The sequence below is a fragment of the Salvelinus fontinalis genome, chromosome 19, assembly GCF_029448725.1.
Source record: "Salvelinus fontinalis isolate EN_2023a chromosome 19, ASM2944872v1, whole genome shotgun sequence".
NCBI classification, from domain to species: Eukaryota; Metazoa; Chordata; class Actinopteri; order Salmoniformes; family Salmonidae; genus Salvelinus; species Salvelinus fontinalis.
The window spans coordinates 8,520,660-8,540,132 of NC_074683.1; the positions used below are offsets into that span (position 1 = coordinate 8,520,660).

Here is a 19,473-nt window from a genome sequence, read left to right on the forward strand (position 1 = left end):
CATGATCAAGAAAAAAGTGTTCCCTGACACGGAAAAAACTCCAGGGCCTTGGAAGAATTAATTTAACTCACTGGCCACTGCTTTGAAAACATTTGTTTAGTGTGCAAAACCACACTGGTAACTGGGTTAACAATGTATTTATAGAGTATGTTGATGTAATGTATTGATGGCGTCTGCTAGATGACTAAAATGTAAATGGATGGCAAAGTTGTGAATGAATAGTCATAAATACATGCAATGGAATAAATTTATATTTTACAGATATGTATTCTTTCTTTATTCATTTAGCTTTTCAATGGGATTGGTTAATAGCAATATCTTGCATGGAGTTTACTCATGCACTACAAGAATTATGCACGTAAAAGATGGGATGTATTAAATGTTATGTAATCAAAACATAAATTGTGTATAAATGTATTATATTATGAATGTTTTTATTACATGCGAAATATACTCCTATAAATGTATACTTTATAACATTTTAATTACAGATACTTGTGACATATTATACAGAGTGAACAGCTGGCAAAAGTAACATCCTGAAGAATTTAATAACTATACAAATGTAAACAAATGCCGGAAACAATCGAAGACTTGTGCAGTCACACTAGCCTTGAGACAATCACATTCAGAATTCTCTGAACCTGATGTTCCACCTTAGATATTTATTATGATAAAGCATGTGAGGTAAGCTGTGACCACAGTTTACAAATGACGACACACAATAAAAATGGCAAGAATCAAAACGAGAAGTCACTTCCCTTTCACTAGATCACATGGGGAGTTTCAGAATGAAAAAGTGCAGTGAAGCTGAAATAACTAAAGTGGCTATGGTGCAGACAGTGAAGCCATATTGTGTAGCAAATTATTTACAAAGGGGTTATATAGTACAAAGAAAAATTATTATATTACAGTATTTATATAGACATTAAGTGAAATCTAAACACAATGTCCTCACAGCCTCAGCAGGATGCATCATACTCTGGTCTGTCTGCCATATAGAGCAGAGAATGCAGAATATAATATATACATTTATATGTACTAAATAACACTAACAACTTCATATATTCCATTATACATGAAAACTATCACCTAACATATCAAATATATTTGTATATTTCATATATTATAGAATATGTACATACAGATACATCAATAACAATGGAAAACTATTAGGGAAGTGAGGAAGGGAAGGTGCACACAAATGAACTTGGATTTGGCAAAAGACAAGGACGTTTTCTAGCACTGACCAATGATGTAGCAGTGGCAAAAACGCAGAGTCATGATGCTAGAATACCTCTTAAGTTTTTTTCATATGATGAGCACATATGATACAGAATACAGTGTTTCTCTTGTCAGAGGCTTGGCGACTAAATGAGGTGACTTACACCTGACTGACACAACTATACTGTGCAGAGGACATTGGCTCGTTTTAGCATTCACCACGTGAAGAGAACTCAAGACAGTATAGACATGTCTTTGAGGCCATTGAGGTACAAGCTGGACAGAAGAGATGGATAATGAATACTATGGGTATCAACTCTGTGAACCAGCTGTAAAGATTCATGTATTCTGTATTGTACTGTAGATTCTGATGAATGAAAGTAGGAAAACTAAGTATGTGTTACTAGATGGCGTTAGGCATTATAGCCCATGTTATTGTTCTGAAACTGATGGCAGATAATAATTGGTGGTAATGTTTTTTGGACTGTATGCTCTGGAGAAATGTTTTCTTGTTGATTTGTAATAGTGTCAGTAAACATGTAATAATGTTGCCGATTCATGAGTATGAAAAACATTTCAGTGCCTTCATGCAGGTCTACATTTAGATTGAACTGCAGCAATCCCCCAAACTGCACTGCAGCAATAATGGTCGCCATGAGTAGTCAAGTCGTATGAACATTTAAAGTGAACAAGACTACCTTTAAAGCAATAAATGAAACCCCTCTTTTTGCAGAAAAAAAACAGTTTACAAAAAATATAGTCACACAATCAACCTATGATTTAAAAACAAGATTCTGTATGAAAAATAAGTCAGTAAATCATATGGCAGTTATAATGCAAGACACTGGATGCAGCCTTGGTAGTACCGGCTGCAAGAGAAGTTACAGGGCACAACATAACTAAATGTTTCCGATCGGAACAACACCCATAACAAATTCTTCTACCTGTCGGCGGGCAGCTATTTGTTTTTGTCCCCACGGAAATATTTATCTGAACAATGGGTCACCCTACAGCCTAAGAATGTGAGTCACTACCTCATTTTAGACACCAACCTTGCATTTAGACTCAAGTAAGCATTGTCAGTTTGGCATAGATATCCACACCAAAGAAGAAGGTCCACTTGACACATTAGTCACCTTCAAAGGCTGTAAACAATTTGTCACGAAATGAAACGTCTACGTTGCATCTTCCCAACATCCATTCACTTCTTTTTCTTCTTCACCTCCTTCTCTCTCTTGTCTTTTTCATATTTGTTTTTCTCTGGTTTTGTTACACTGTCATATGACGGGGGAGAGGCTGTGGAGGATGTCATGTCAGTTCTGTCTGAAGTAGAGATCTCGTTAAATTTGTCTATGACGAGAACCTCTTTATCAAGGAGCATCTTCTCTTTGTACATGGCAGAGGCCCGTTTAACAATACGTCTGAGCAGATATCGTCTGAAAACTCTCTGAATTACCAGGGCAGACATGTCTTCTTGTTTGCGGCGTAGCGTGGTGGTGATGGGTTCGTAGGACACCTTGGAGGGGTTGGAGGCCATAAAGCGCTCCTCCATTTGACCCCGGAGGATGTCCAAACCTTCGCCCTCACCCAGGACGCGCTTGGTGAAGGCAAACAGGATGTCCAGGCAGTGGATGCGCTCCCCACTTACCATGGGCAAATCCATGTAGATCAACTGGATTTTGTTGGGCTTAGAAATGCGTAGCGGGGGGTCCAAGGCATCAGCGAAGTCAGACAGCTTCTCATACTCCATGAACTGGGTGGCCCGTGCATCAAACTTCTCCCAGACCTCGTAGAACATCTCAAAGTCATCCTCGCTCAGGGGCTCAGCGCTCTCCTCAGTGGCCACACTGAAGTTCTCCAGGATGACAGCAATGTACATGTTGACCACAATGAGGAAACAGATTATGATGTAGCTCACAAAGAAGATAATGGCTACAAGGGGGTTCCCACAGTCTCCCCCCTTGTACTTGCTGCCTGGGTGCTCTTTACGGCTGTCACAGTCTGGCTCTCTCTTGTTTAGGATGGGTGCCAGCAGGCCGTCCCAACCAGCTGACGTGGTGATCTGGAACAGGCAAATCATGCTGTTGCCAAATGTCTCAAAGTTGAACATGTCGTCAATCCCAGACTCCTTCCTGACGTATGCAAAGTTCGACATGCCAAAGATGGCATAGATAAACATCACTAAGAAGAGGAGGAGACCAATATTGAACAAGGCAGGAAGTGACATCATCAAAGCAAACAAGAGTGTACGGATTCCCTTGGCACTCTTGATGAGGCGAAGGATGCGACCAATCCGGGCCAGTCGAATGACTCGGAATAAGGTTGGTGAAACAAAGTACTTCTCTATCAGTTCAGACAGAAACATACCTGAAAGGACAGAGAATAATTACACATAATAATCCCCAAAGCAGACTGTCAAATTGCAGTATTACAACTATGGAAATAGGTGAAAAATCTTACCAATTATCGACAGGATAACAACAATAAAGTCAAATACATTCCACCCAATGGTGAAGTAGTATTGGCGGAGTGAGAACATCTTCAGAACACACTCTCCGGTAAACATGACAATAAACACCAGGTTGATCTTGTAGAGAATTTCATCCATGTCGTCCGTCTGGTCGTCTGTCTCCACCATCATGGTGACCATATTAAGGCATATAAGAATCATGATGACAATGTCGAAGGCTTGCTTTGTAATGAAATCAAAGACATATCCTTGAAACTTGTTCTGGAGGAAACATAAGAAAGAAGCATTTTGAGAAACCAGGAAGTAGACATAGAGGTTCACGAAACAATGAACAAGTTAAAGAGTGGTATGACCAAACCTGTTCTCAGGGCAGTTCATAGGATTTGAATTTGGTGTTCATTTGTTCCCTCCAATTGGTATGATATATTATATTATGTTAGCTTACATAATTAATGGAATAGTGGTCGTACAATATCATACAAATTATAGGACGTATAGTATCATACGTCTTACCCGGTCGTACAATAGCATACTAATTGAATGAACTTATCAATCACTTGGAGGACTTATAGCATTATACATCTTTCTCTGAAAACCAGGTTTATTTGTTGCATTGTAACAACAAAGGAGCATTTCGGGGAGAATTTACATTGGTGGTTGGTGTCACGCCTTGATCTGTTTCACCTGTCCTTGTGCTTGTCTCCACCCCCCTCCAGGTGTCGCCCATCTTCCCCATTATCCCCTGGGTACTTATACCTGTGTTCTTTGTTTGTCTGTTGCCAATTCGTCTTGTTTGTCAAGTCAACCAGCGTTTTGTCTCAGCTCCTGCTTTTCCCCAGTCTCGCTTTTTCTCACTCTCCTGGTTTTGACCTTTGCCTGTCCTGTCTCTGAGCCCGCCTGCCTGACCACACTGCCTGCCCCTGACCCTGCCTGCCGTCCTGTGCCTTTGCCCCTACTCTGGATTACCGACCTCTGCCTGACCTGACTCTGAGCCTGCCTGCCGTCCTGAGCCTTTGCCACTACTCTGGATTACCGACCTCTGCCTGACCTGACTCTGAGCCTGCCTGCCGTCCTGTGCCTTTGCCCCTACTCTGGATTACCGACCTCTGCCTGACCTGACTCTGAGCCTGCCTGCCGTCCTGAGCCTTTGCCACTACTCTGGATTACCGACCTCTGCCTGACCTGACTCTGAGCCTGCCTGCCGTCCTGAGCCTTTGCCACTACTCTGGATTACCGACCTCTGCCTGACCTGACTCTGAGCCTGCCTGCCGTCCTGAGCCTTTGCCACTACTCTGGATTACCGACCTCTGCCTGACCTGACTCTGAGCCTGCCTGCCGTCCTGTGCCTTTGCCACTACTCTGGATTATTGACTCCTGCCTGCCTTGACCTGTCATTTACCTGCCCCTGTTGCTGTAATAAACACTGTTACTTCAACACAGTCTGCATTTGGGTCTTACCTGAAACGTGATAGTTGGAAGAACTAACAACAAATGTTAGGATAATTTATGTATAAGGTTACCAGAACGGAAACAACAAAGATTAGGAGAAAAATGTAAAAGGTTAGAAAAATGTGACTAAGCTTAGGAAAAGGATTAGAGGACGGGGAAGCTAAAATGCTACACTTGTCCCTGACGCAACTCGAACATGCAACCTTTGGATTGCCAGATTGTATACATCCACCAACCTCCCAACTTTAGTTTCTGTCTAAAGTAACTAGACCATTAGTACATGCTGCATGACCTTACCGCTGGCCTAGGGATAGGCTTTTGGGGTTTCTTTGAGCCAAGCTTCTTCATAGCATTGTAGTATTTCTTCTGTTCCTCTGTCATGAAGATGTCTTGACCTCCAAAGTAAAGAGGCAGGACAAACCTAGTTAAATTTCTGCAGCTCTTATACATTTCTAGTCCATTGTTGAGGGGAGAAAATCATCAATACCTTAAATCAGAGAACATGTGTGCATGTATCATTGCCTGATTACTGCAACATGAAATACTTATCTTTTTCTTTTGCTGATTGAAGTTGTCTATAATGACACCAATGAAGAGGTTGAGTGTAAAGAAGGATCCAAATATGATGAATACCACAAAGTACATATACATGTACAGATTAACTTCATAGTCGGGTTGATCTTCCAACTGTAATAGAATAGCATAGTATTACCATACATTATAGAACGGGTGGGTCTAATCCATAATGCTGATTGGTTAAAATCGTAATCCACCCAGTGTCTATTCCACAAGTTACCACTGGCTAAATCTATGAGGTTAAAATTCCTATTTACTCTGTTCCATCTGAATGCACCGTCTCATCAGCCCAGCCAGGAACTTTATCAACTTGATCTCCACTATAAAAAGCATCTAGACATTATCTCACATTCCTTTTAGACTAACATTTCGTTTTCAACAGCAGAGATTTGTATAAACCTTGTTGTCTGTCTCTCCGACATTTGCAACATTGTTTCAATATTCAAATTCTATCTCCAGCTCTCCCATAGTAATGAATGTGTTGGGAGTCGGGACGAGACAGACGGGCAGGCAGCGTTTCTCAGCCAGTCGAAATCATGAATCAGCTGGTATCATTTTTATGAATAAATACAGTGCATTCAGAAAGTATTCAGACCACTTTACATTTTCCACCTTTTGTTATGTTACAGCCTTCTTCTAAAATGTATTAAATAAAACAAATCCTCATTAATCTACACACAATACCCCATAATGACAAAGTGAAAACAGGTTTTTAGAAATCTTTGCAAGTTTATTAAAAATAAAAAACAGAAATACCTTATTTACATAAGTATTCAGAACCTTTGCTATGAGATTCGAAATTAAGCGGTTTGGCAAGGTTTGCCGACACACGACTTCATCCCATGCCTAACAACACCCGTGCCAATATATCATCCAAACACCAACTTCTCAGGTATTGTCGCTTAATTAACAACATCATACAAACAACAACACTATGATATATACATTGAAAATGTACTCACACAATCAGCCATTAGTCTGAAATACCTTGTGAAAGGTATTCCTGAAAATACTTACATTGCGAGAGTCCACAGCTGCATACATGATGTCCATCCAGCCTTTGAATGTAGCCTCAGAGAAAGTAAGGAAAATGTTATTACTTAGTAGTGAAGACACTAGTTCAGAAGGTCATCGCCCTCACACAACTCATCTGCCCACACGGAATTGGTACAAAACCTTTGACATAGGGCCCCTCTCTGTCAATAACATATTTCTGGTGATATGAGAGAGAGCAGCTCACCACTTGTAACAGTGCCAGATATCCTGCTCCCACATTATCAAAGTTGATCTTCACATTCTTCCAGTAGGCACCTTCCAAAGCCAAACATTCTGTCTTGTTAGCTATGTCTCTGACTTTAAAGCGCTCCTGTGTGGTGATGTTGACACAATGGTAGTATTTCCCTGCAAACAGGTTGACGCCCATGATACTGAAGATGAGCCAGAAGATGAGGCAGACCAGCAGCACATTGAAGATGGAGGGGATGGCTCCGAGCAGAGCGTTGACCACCACCTGTAAGGATTCACACACGGCCTCAGTCTCAGATATAGGAGCATAGACGATATCTCATTGAGTAATGATGATCATTTTCAGAACTGACAAGAAATACTGTGGGCCACTTGTTGACTTTGGTGATGGTGAAAATAGGAAAACACATGAGTAAAGTGTTTAAATGGCAGTGTACACATCAGTCAAAACTCAACACAAGAATCACTAACACCACAGCTTATTAACAACAATGACAACAGCAAGGTGAGACGCAAAGGAAAGAATACGGAGAAGAGGGGGAATGTATCTGTAAAGGAGATACTGTAGGCTATGTTTACGTTTTAGTGTATTACATTTAGGCTACAGTGAGAAAAAAACGAAACAGAAAAAACCTTGTAGAGGCAGGATGAAGTCACATAATTTGTTTACTGTAAATAAAAATACAAACACATAAATAGTGTTCACATTAGAGGCAGTCCCCCGCAGCAAGTAACATACAAACACAGTACCATTTCAGAGAACATCAATATCGAGCCAGTGAAGCAATGAGAAGTCAGTCATACAGATGGGAGAATTCAGTGACAACCACGTGAGGAGAGACCGTCGTCACAGTACTGGTGGAAATCTAGCCAACCACAACATGCAAGAATCTGATCGATGAGAGCTACATTGATTATAGCAGTCGACACCCGTCCTGCACATAGGACATAAGCATCCAAACCCCTGGCTAGAGCTTGTATTGCACCGTAAAATATACATTCCAGTGAGAGTACCATACATTTTTAAGTGCAGTAGCCTCCAAGACTTCAGTTTGTTTACATTTTGTTTAAGTGAAGTGAATGCGTTTTCCGCGTCTTATTGATTCCTTTTCAATAACGCTGACATCTTCCGATGAGTGCACATGGCCTGCCAGTGGGACTGACGGAAACTCTCATCCTGAAAACTAGGGTTGGGGTCGATTCCAGTCAATCAGTAAGTACACTGAAATTCCAATTCTCTTCAATGCTTTTTATATGAGACAAATTTGGAATTGGAGTTTGGTTAACTTTCTGAATTGACTGGAATTCAAATGGAATTGACCCCAACCCTGCTGAAAACACATATAGCTGGAAACGGAGGAATAGTAGAGGAAAGGTAACTCTAAATATACATGCATGGAGTGAGTGAACTTTACATTCTCCAGCTGTTGGGTTGCAGTGGACCTGAGTTTGACTACAGAGCTCTGTGCCCATGCAGGGCGCTGATGTCACGCTGGTAAAAGGCTGTGATGATATGCACGGTGAAGCAACAGGACAGGGCTCTGGTCTGGTGACTCTTACCCTCATGCCCTCGAAGCGGGACAGCGCTCTCAGGGGCCTCAGTGCTCGTAGAGTCCTCAGGGACTTGATGGCACTCAGCTCAGCGTAGCCCAGGGCGTTGGCCACAAGGCTGACAAGAGACACCTGTAAACACAATGACGCCATGAGAAGAGACAAAGGACTGGCTGGCACAGGCTTTCTCCTGGGCTTCAAACATATGTTCTAAACCAGGAAATAGGTCACTCCATCGCCTTAGCTACACGGCAGTAGTATTTCTACATTGAAACGTCAAGGCAATGTCTCAAAACAAGCTAATTGTGAACATTGCCAGACTACATATATTTTGTGCAAGTGAAACGGTTGTTTCAAAAGAAGACCTACGTCGACAATGAGGAAGTCCAGCCAGCACCAAGCGTTGGTGAAGTATTTGGCGAATCCATAGGCCACCCACTTCAGCAACATCTCCAGGATGAAGATGTAGGTGAAGACTTTGTCTGCAAACTCCAACACAGTCTTAATAGTCTTCCTCTTCTCGATGTAGATGTCCTCAAATGCCTTGATGTAAACACACTCAAATCAGATGATCCCGTCCTATACACCACAGTAATCTCACACACTGGAGTAGTAGCTGCTGCCTCATCAGATCTGTTGCCAGTTATTTCTGTGTCAAGGGATCACAGAATTGTCAATTACACAATACTGAGCCCGTTGAACAACAGAGCAGCTGCATGTGGTACTGCATTTCTACTCCTTTGTAGTTTCTCATAAGGGTGAGAATGGAGACAATGGAGGAGACAATGGAGGTGAATTTGCTGTCATTTGCGGAATTTGCTGTGAGCTGCTGTCAGATCACTGCACCTGTACATAGCTCATCTGTAAATAGCCAATCCAATCCACCTCATCCCCATACGGTATGTATTTATTTATCTTGCTCCTTTGCACCCAAGTATCTCAACTTGCACATTCATCCCCTGCACATCCTACCATTCCAGTGTTTATTTGCTATATTATAATTACTTTGCCACCATGGCCTATTTATTGCCTTACCTCTCTTATCCTACCTCATTTGCACATGCTGTATATAGATTTTGCTACTGTATTATTGATTGTATGTTTGTTTATTCCATGTGTAACTCTATGTTGTTGTATGTGTTGAACTGATTTGCTTAATCTTGGCCAGGTCGCAGTTGCAAATGAGAACTTGTTCTCAACTAGCCTACCTGGTTAAATAAAGGTGAAATACAATTTTTTTAATAATAATTTGCCAGCCCCCTCTGTCATACTCTTAGATGCTTCCCCGAATCATTCCTTCCATACTTACCAGCGCTCCACTGCTGAGCAGGATCATGAAGATGATAAAGCTCTCAAACCAGTTGTGCTCCACTATCCTAAAACAAGTTTTTCTCAACGTCCACCACATCTTCCACTTGGCCTCATCAACGTTCACTTGGCAGCATTGGAATCTGCGGACACATCCTGAAAGCAGACAACATGTAGGCTCATTGAAACAGATGTTACAATTCAACTTATTTTCCCAAAAATGTGTGTCTTGTGTTTCTAGTTTCTGATCTTATCCATTCTATTTCTGGGTTCCAGCTTGTTATGCCTGAAGCTGTTCGCAAAAGACGATACCCACATCCTGAGACCTAGACTGTTGTATCTCTCACCATCAGTGAAGCAGCCTTCAGGTTCCATGGACTCCTCAGGCTCCATGTCCACCGAGCCCTCTCCCTCTCCTGGGGGCCTAATGTCCACTGTACTGCCCTCTGAGGAGCTCAGCGGATGGTCTTCAGATAGCTGCTGCAAGGGGAGCCAAGCCAGAGCAACATTAGCACAGCCCACCCATGACAGGGCCTGGGACACTAGCATCTGCCCGGGAGCTGACATACTGAGCCTCATTACAATGGGTCACCCAGTGATGCAAGGGTACTGCCATATGTAAGCTCACAGGGTCTGTCTCTTTGTCTAGAGTTGTATATCATTTCATGCAGAATCAATCAAAATTACCTACAGACTTAGAAGATGAGACACGTAATAGTTTGGAAAGTCAAATTGCATGCTAACACATGCATAAGCGCTGTTGAAATATATTTTTGTATCTTAATAAAGGCTGTAGGTAAAAATGATTTCACTTTAGTCATATGGCATGCGTTCTCTAAAAGTGTATGTTTGAACCAAGCCTGTGATCTAAATTATAGAACATGTGTGCTCCAGTATTTTCATGTCCAGGACTTTTTGACCCAAACAAACTGGTCTTTTCCCCTTCACATTTCCCTCATTGACATGAAAACACATATGTCCAGTTGCTAAGCAGTAGACAAGCCTTAGTCATTTCAAGAAGAGGGTAGCCTGCATTAGCTTAACAGCAGATATAACAGTGTTGTGCACTTTAACCAAGACAGGCATTAAGGAGTCCGCATTCCAGGCTAGTGTCAGATTAGAACCACCTGATCACGCATTAAACACCCGAGACAAGATAACTTGAGAGAGTAATGTGATCATACTGGGGAAACAATTAATATAAAATAGAATAGAAGACTCAGCGCTTAGAACACTTCCAAATTCAATGTAAGATCTAGAGGACTAACATCTGCTAACCATGTGGATGTGACCAATAAAATTTGATTTGGAAAGCTGCTTTTAGGAGAGGTGTGCTGGATTACAAGGAATAGCAGCCTCCCCATGCAATGATGTCAAGCATCTAATACTGTTGACAATATTCAAAGATGTGCCAGTTTTTCCAATAATTAAGCTTATTCAATGTCTCTCCTCCAGCACTTTGTATCTTTCTACTAGGTGTGTCTTCCAACAGCCTTGAACTGAGAGCAGCCTTGCGTTAATGCCTTTCTGGGGAGTACAGTAGCACTGAGCTGTCATGGGACCCAGCTAATGCAGAATGGTGAATGATGTAAGCATGCTACGATGATATATGCGCTGGGAATACTCCGTTTGACTAAGCTACCGCAATCACACAGATGTTTGACCTTCAATTTAGGTACTATTGTAGGCACTACGATATCTTCTCATTTACACATACAGTGTACTCTACTATCTGTTAGTAGCTCAAGACGTTGCACCTCTTTTGGACTTGAACTTATTCAGGTACCGAAGTCAAATAGAATTAGTCGTTACTATATACTGTAAGTACACGCTTTGAAAAATGCTATCTAGAACCTAAAAGGGTTCTTCAGCTGTCCTCATAGGAAAACCCGTTGAAGAACCCTTTTTGGTTCCAGGTAGAACCCTTTTGGAACCAAAAAGGGTTCTCCTATGGGGACAGCCAAATAACCCTTTTGTAACTCGTTTTTCCCCTGAGTGTAATATGTTCTGTATTCTTACCTGCACTATCATTAATAACGAGTATGCCTACTAGCAACAACATTCATTTTTGGAAACCCAGCTGATTGAAATAAGGATGGTCCTCTTAAAAACCAACATTTGTAATCACCTGCTTTCATCATTCCATTATGGATCATATTTGCCAAATGAAAATGCCATAGTAAATGTTCAGGCTGTGAACCATTCCTCCAATAAATTTTGACCGTCAAAATCCATTACTCTACAGCATATAAGTCAAATTTGTCAAGTTCCAGGTGATCTCTGGCTGCTGAAAAATCCACCCCCAAAACTAAACCAAACTAAAGGGACAAAACTAATAATAATCATGGGTTGATCTGTGGATGAAAATGGTGGTTTTGCTCATTCATTTAAAAAAAAAGAAAGCATTGCAAAGAAGCCATAAAATAATCAGGGTTGGCAGCATCAGAACGGCTGCTGAACGCATATAAAAATGAGGTAGGGAGTAAAGTATGATCAAGCAGAAACAAACATAGATGATCAATCTAATAAAAAGGTTGTTCTTTGTTGGTAAATGGAATAGGCAATCTCCATGGTTAGTGTTATGTACAATAAAGTGGTCTTACAAGTCTCCTCTCATTGAAAACCTTGAGAGCGTCTGTGAAACAGCTGCAATAACAAATGGGGTTAAGTGTGGTAAGTTACTGTGCCACATGCTACCTTGTATGGAAGCAAAGAAAGTTAGTCACATATTAACATCTCAAAAAGTACATTTACAAGTGAAGGAAATACAATCTCACCAAATTTCCAACAGTCATTATTGTTAAACGAGAAATAGTCATTACAGTACCATAACAACACAAACAGCACAGTACAACAACATCAGCAAAATAAAACTGTAACACAGTGACATTTTATGATTGTCTGACTGCAATGTTACCATAGATACTAATTGACAGTTGGCACTCAGTTTGCACCATGTTCTGGGGGAGAGTGAGAGCTGAAATGGGCCTTTTTACAACTCAATGCAATAAAACTCCCTAAAGAGGAGGATGTAGCTGCAGAAGGTTCCGATTTAAATGGCACATAATGTCATCTGAAGACGAGGATTCTCTTGTCTCTGTGGCCTCTCCTCATTAAAGGGTTGTTGTATAAGGATCCATAATGTCACATGCTCATACTTGGCTTGCCATGTAGCGTGGGTTAAGTGCACCAGCATGACCACGGCAATGGAACATTCTACTTATCTGAAACAGCGAATGTATCCGCAGAGGACCACACCACAGCCAATATCTGAATCGGTCTTCATCCATCATTCATATTCTATTTGTCTCTGGCTCCATTCTGCCAGAATATAAAACCAAAAGCCGTAGAGACATCGGAGTCTTACAGGAACATGTCAAAGTAATCACTAATGGCCGCAAGCCTAAGAGACCCCTCTGTTAGGCAGATCTGCCAAATAACCTCTACTCACATGTCTGTCTTTGACATCAATACTGTAAATGATCTAGAACTGTGATAAGCGTCTTGGAGGGACTAAGTGTTTATGTCCCCAGGATAAAAAGTGATCATTTCATGCAGCGCATATCGAGAGATTTAAGACCAGAAGAAACCAGGTCTTACCGTTAATGCGGTTGGTAATGGCATGGAAACACAACCTATCTCTAAAGGGTTTGGCTCGTGAGACGGCTTTGAAATACACCTTCATCATCAAAGCTTTATTATTAAGAGATCACGTTTGGGAGCAGTAAAACAGTGAGCGGACATCACCTTTTTATCTATGTATTGTGTAGGCCTACAATATTATAGCCAGCTCCCGTTTTGGGCCATATGCCCATCATGCAACGAGACATCAGATAACGCTGGTGACCCTTGTATTTATTTTCCTATAACAATTGCTTGTTTTCCATTTCATATGATTAAAAAACAAGCCCTCAATAGGCTACCCTTAACCTAGGCCTATACATTCTTAGGAAAAAAAAGTGATATTTAGAACTTAAAAGAGTTTTTCGGCTGTCCCCATAGAAGAACCCTTTGAAGGACCCTTTTTGGTTCCAGAAAGAACCTTTTTGGTTCCAGGTAGAACCCTTTTGGGTTCCATATGCATCCCTTTCCACAGAGGGTTCTACATGGAACTCCAAAAGGGTTCTACCTGGAATCAAAACAGGTTCTCCTATGGGGACAACCAAAAACTCTTTTGGAAACCTTTTTTCTAAGAGTGTAGGCTATAGCGAAGGCTGGTTCAACAGCAATCCATTGTCTTTTTTTATCCTGTCGATTTTATGATATCACGCTTCTGACCCCAAGCTATTTACAACTATTGTTGTTGTTTGAAAAAAAAAATGGACATCTTGTTTTTTGTTTAATTTTATTAAAAAACGAATTTGGCGCATGTAACAAATAAAAAAATTTAATTCACCATCCTGGCTTTATGGTGAACGTCCAGCTCACATGCAATGCAATTTAGGAGCCGTCTGCTATTTCTGGAGAAGTGTGAATGTTTATAAAGCATTATATTTGGGAGCAGCATAACATTCAGTGGACATTCTCTTAATATTGGTTCTTTGTCCAGATTCTGTGGAAAGTTGGATGTGCGTAAAAGCCTCCATTGTCTGAGTTGCCTTAATATTATATGCACACAGGGAGAAATGATGATGCCTGTAACTGTAGACATAACCTACAGTATTTAGACATAACCTACTGTATTTAGACATAACCTACTGTATTTAGACATAACCTACTGTATTTAGACATAAACTACTGTATTTAGACATAACCTACTGTATTTAGACATAACCTACTGTATTTAGACATAAACTACTGTATTTAGACATAACCTACAGTATTTAGACATAACCTACAGTATTTAGACATAATCTACTGTATTTAGACATAACCTACTGTATTTAGACATAACCTACAGTATTTAGACATAAACTACTGTATTTAGACATAACCTACAGTACTTAGAAAACCTACTGTATTTAGACATAACCTACTGTATTTAGACATAACTTACTGTATTTAGACATAACCTACTGTATTTAGACATAACTTACTGTATTTAGACATAACCTACAGTATTTGGACAGTCTACTGTATCTAGAAAACCTACTGTATTTAGACATAACCTACTGTATTTAGACATAACCTACAGTATTTAGACAACCTACTGTATTTAGAAAACCTACTGTATTTAGACATAACCTACTGTATTTAGACATAACCTACAGTATTTAGACATAACCTACAGTATTTAGACATAACCTACTGTATTTAGACATAAACTACTGTATCTAGAAAACCTACTGTATTTAGACATAACCTACTGTATTTAGACATAACCTACAGTATTTAGACATAACCTACAGTATTTAGACATAACCTACTGTATTTAGACATAAACTACTGTATCTAGAAAACCTACTGTATTTAGACATAACCTACTGTATTTAGACATAACCTACAGTATTTAGACATAACCTACAGTATTTAGACATAACCTACTGTATTTAGAAAACCTACTGTATTTAGACATAACCTACAGTATTTAGACATAACCTACAGTATTTAGACATAACCTACAGTATTTAGACATAACCTACAGTATTTAGAAAACCTACTGTATTTAGACATAACCTACAGTATTTAGACATAACCTACAGTATTTAGACATAACCTATTGTATCTAGAAAACCTACTGTATTTAGACATAACCTACTGTATTTAGACATAACCTACAGTATTTAGACATAACCTACAGTATTTAGACATAACCTACTGTATTTAGACAACCTACTGTATTTAGAAAACCTACTGTATTTAGACATAACCTACTGTATTTAGACATAAACTACTGTATTTAGACATAACCTACTGTATTTAGACATAACCTACTGTATTTAGACATAACCTACTGTATTTAGACATAACCTACAGTATTTAGACATAACCTACAGTATTTAAAACAAGTTGTTGTTTTGTCTTGATTAGAATTTGATAGAATTATTGACTCTCTTTTGAAGCCTTATCAATAGTGAATTGAATATTGTTTCTTGACAACTTTTGGTAATTCCATGGCTCAGACATGGCCAACATAATGCAATTGAACAGTATATTTCCATGTTGAAGCCATGTAATTAGGCTTCTTACAATGTGGACTGCAAACACGTAGCAAAGATGGGATAGGCCTACATACATTTTGTTATTTTGTTTCCGTAGGGTATTTAACAAATTAGGCAATAGCGGACTAACAATGGAATTGGAGTTGATGAAAACGCAATACATAAAAGACCATAAAAACACATCCTGAAGTAACCACATATTTAGCCATGGAGCCGTTTCTGATTGGCCAGTTAGGGTTCAAGCCTTGACATATCTACAACTTGTTTTTTCATCAAAACCCAACCCTTTCGCGCCACCGCTAGCTGCTACTAAATATTTCTGACACCCCCCCAAACCTATACCGCCAGCGCAAAGATTCACCATTGCGTTAGGTTTGTTAAAATACAGCCCTGAGAGTGTTTATGTTAGCTCCCTGGCACATATGAGTCACTGCAGCTCTTCTACCTCCCTAACATACAATTGATTAACACCCCAGTGAGTGAACAGCGGGTGGCAGGCCAGCAATCCCCTCTTTATAAGGTCTAATTGTCACGTTCCTGACCTATTTCTGTTAGTTTATGTGTGTTAGTTGGTCAGGACGTGAGGTTGGGTGGGCATTCTATGTTTTCTGTTTCTGTGTTGGTTTTTGGGTTGCCTGGTATGGCTCTTAATTAGAGGCAGGTGTTTGGCGTTCCTCTAATTAAGAGTCATATTTAGGTAGGGTTGTCACAGTGTTCGTTGTGGGTGATTGTCTTCCGTGTCTGTGTCTGTACACCACGCGGGACTGTTTACGGTTTGTTCAGTTTGTGTAGCCTATGTTCCTATTCGTGCGTTTTTCTTGTTTTATGTAAGTACGTCGTCTAGGTCTGTCTACACCGTTTGTTGTTTTTTGTTAGTTTAATCAAGTTCGTGTTTCGTTAATAAAATATGTCTTTTCACTACACTGCGCCTTGGTTCCCTCAATACTCCTCCTCTTCCGAAGATGAAGAGGAGGAGGACTGCCGTTACAGAATCACCCACCACGAATCCAGAACCAAGCAGCGTAATTTGGAGCAACGGGGAAGTATACAGGACTTGTGGAGTTGGGAGCAAATATTTAACGGAGAAGGACCATGGGCTAAAGTGAATCACCGTCCATGGGAACAGCTGGAGGCAGCTCGGAGAGTGGAGGAAAAGAGAGAGAGGAACCGGAGTTATGAGGGAACGCGTCTTGCACGGAACAAAAATTTCTTGGGGGGGTGGCTAAGAGGTAGTGGGCCAAGGGCAGGTAGGAGACCTGCACCCACTTCCCAGGCTTACCGTGGAGAGCGGGAGTACGGGCAGGCGCCGTGTTACGCAGTAGAGCGCACGGTGTCTCCTGTACGAGTGCATAGCCCAGTGCGGGTTATTCCACCTCCCCGCACTGGTAGGGCTAGATTGGGTATTGAGCCAGGTGTCATGAGGCCGTCTCAACGCGTCTGGTCTCCAGTGCGTCTCCTCGGGCCGGCATACATGGCACCTGCCTTACGTATGGTTTCCCCGGTTCGCCTACATAGGCCGGTGCGGGTTATTCCACCTCCCCGCACTGGTCGGGCGACCGGGAGCATTCAACCAGGTAAGGTTGGGCAGGCTCAATGCTCAAGAGAGCCAGTACCACGGTCCGGTATTTCCTGCGCCACCTCCCCGCCCCAGCCTAGTACCTACAGTGCCTACACTACGCACTAGGCTACCAGTGCGTCTCCTGAGCCCTGTTCCTCCTCCACGCACTCTCCCTGTAGTGTGTGTATCCAGTTCGGTGCCTCCAGTTCCGGCACCACGCACTAAGCCTCCTGTGCGTCTCCAGAGCCCTGTACACACTGTTTCTTCTCCCCCTACTAATCCTGATGTGCTTGTCCTCAGCCCGGTGCCACCAGTGCCGGTACCACGCACCAGGTATAGAGTGGGCTTTGAGAGTCCAGTGTGCCCTGTCCCTGCTCCCCGCACTAGTATGAAGGTGCGTGTCCTTAGCCCGGTGCCTCCAGTTCCGGCACCACGCACCAGGTCTACAGTGCGCCTTACCCGGCCAGAGCCATCCGTCTCCCCAGCGCCATCTGAGCCATCCGTCTCCCCAGCGCCGTCTGAGCCATCCGTCTGCCATGAGCCTGCAAAGCCGCCCATCTGCCATGAGCCTGCAAAGCCGCCCGTCTGCCATGAGCCTACAGAGCCGTCCGCCAGACAGGAGCCGCTAGAGCCGTCCGCCAGACAGGAGCCGCTAGAGCTGTCCGTCAGACAGGATCTGCCAGAGCCGCCAACCAGACAGGATCTGCCAGAGCCGCCAACCAGACAGGATCTGCCAGAGCCGCCAGCCAGACAGGATCTGCCAGAGCCGCCAGCCAGACAGGATCTGCCAGAGCCGCCAGCGAGCCATGAGCGTCCAGAGCCGTCAGCCTGCCATGAGCGTCAAGAGCCGTCAGCCTGCCATGAGCGTCGAGAGCCGTCAGCCAGCCATGAGCGTCGAGAGCCGTCAGCCAGCCATGAGCGTCGAGAGCCGTCAGCCAGCCATGAGCGTCGAGAGCCGTCAGCCAGCCATGAGCGTCGAGAGCCGTCAGCCTGCCATGAGCGTCCAGATTCGTCAGTCAGCCATGAGCTGCCCTTCAGCCAGAAACGGCTATATACCCAGAACTGCCCCTCAGTCCAGAGCTGTCTCTCTGTCCGGAGCTGCCTTTCAGTCCGGAATTGCCCCTCTATCATGATCTCCCTCTCTATCTTGATCTACCTCTATATTCTGATCTATCCTTCTGTCTGGTGCTATCCCTCTGTCTTGATTTATCCCTCTGTCCCGGTGCTGTCCCTGTCATGGATGTTACTAAGAGGATTTTGTGGGGGTAAGATATGGGTGGACATTTTTAGGGGTAGATGGAGGCTAGGATTGATTATGGTGGGGTGGGGACCTCGCCCGGAGCCTGAGCCACCACCGTGGTCAGATGCCCACCCAGACCCTCCCCTAGACTTTGTGCTGGTGCGCCCGGTGTTCGCACCTTATGGGAGGGGTTATGTCACGTTCCTGACCTATTTCTGTTAGTTTATGTGTGTTAGTTGGTCAGGACGTGAGGTTGGGTGGGCATTCTATGTTTTCTGTTTCTGTGTTGGTTTTGGGTTGCCTGGTATGGCTCTTAATTAGAGGCAGGTGTTTGGCGTTCCTCTAATTAAGAGTCATATTTAGGTAGGCGTTGTCACTGTGTTCGTTGTGGGTGATTGTCTTCCGTGTCTGTGTCTGTACACCACGGGGGACTGTTTACGGTTTGTTCGGTTTGTGTAGCCTATGTTCCTATTCGTGCGTTTTCTTGTTTTATGTAAGTACGTCGTCTAGGTCTGTCTACACCGTTTGTTGTTTTTGTTAGTTTAATCAAGTTTGTGTTTCGTTAATAAAATATGTCTGTTCTCTACGCTGCGCCTTGATTCCCTCAATACTCCTCCTCTTCCGAAGATGAAGAGGAGGAGGACTGCCGTTACACTAATGTGCCAAACAAGCACACTATTATTACATTTGACCATCACCTGGCTCTGGCTGTCACAATTTGCAGCGGAGGAGGCTGGTGGGAGGAGCCATA

At 42.4% G+C, this 19,473-nt stretch overlaps 1 protein-coding gene across 1 annotated transcript in view; it reads right to left on the reverse strand.

The window, feature by feature from the left end:
- Positions 1-467: 467 nt before the first annotated feature.
- The window catches only part of LOC129816313 (sodium channel protein type 2 subunit alpha-like), a 49,226-nt gene continuing 30,220 nt past the window's right edge, over positions 468-19,473 (reverse strand). Inside the window, exons 18-27 of the mRNA XM_055870632.1 lie at positions 10,171-10,303; positions 9,825-9,979; positions 8,885-9,058; positions 8,525-8,647; positions 6,960-7,229; positions 6,737-6,790; positions 5,693-5,830; positions 5,441-5,545; positions 3,685-3,955; positions 468-3,591 (exon numbers count right to left, since the gene is read on the reverse strand). Of these exons, the coding sequence (XP_055726607.1) occupies positions 2,426-3,591; positions 3,685-3,955; positions 5,441-5,545; positions 5,693-5,830; positions 6,737-6,790; positions 6,960-7,229; positions 8,525-8,647; positions 8,885-9,058; positions 9,825-9,979; positions 10,171-10,303 (2,589 nt within the window). The 3' untranslated portion in view covers positions 468-2,425. The remainder of the gene's footprint in view (positions 3,592-3,684; positions 3,956-5,440; positions 5,546-5,692; positions 5,831-6,736; positions 6,791-6,959; positions 7,230-8,524; positions 8,648-8,884; positions 9,059-9,824; positions 9,980-10,170; positions 10,304-19,473) is intronic.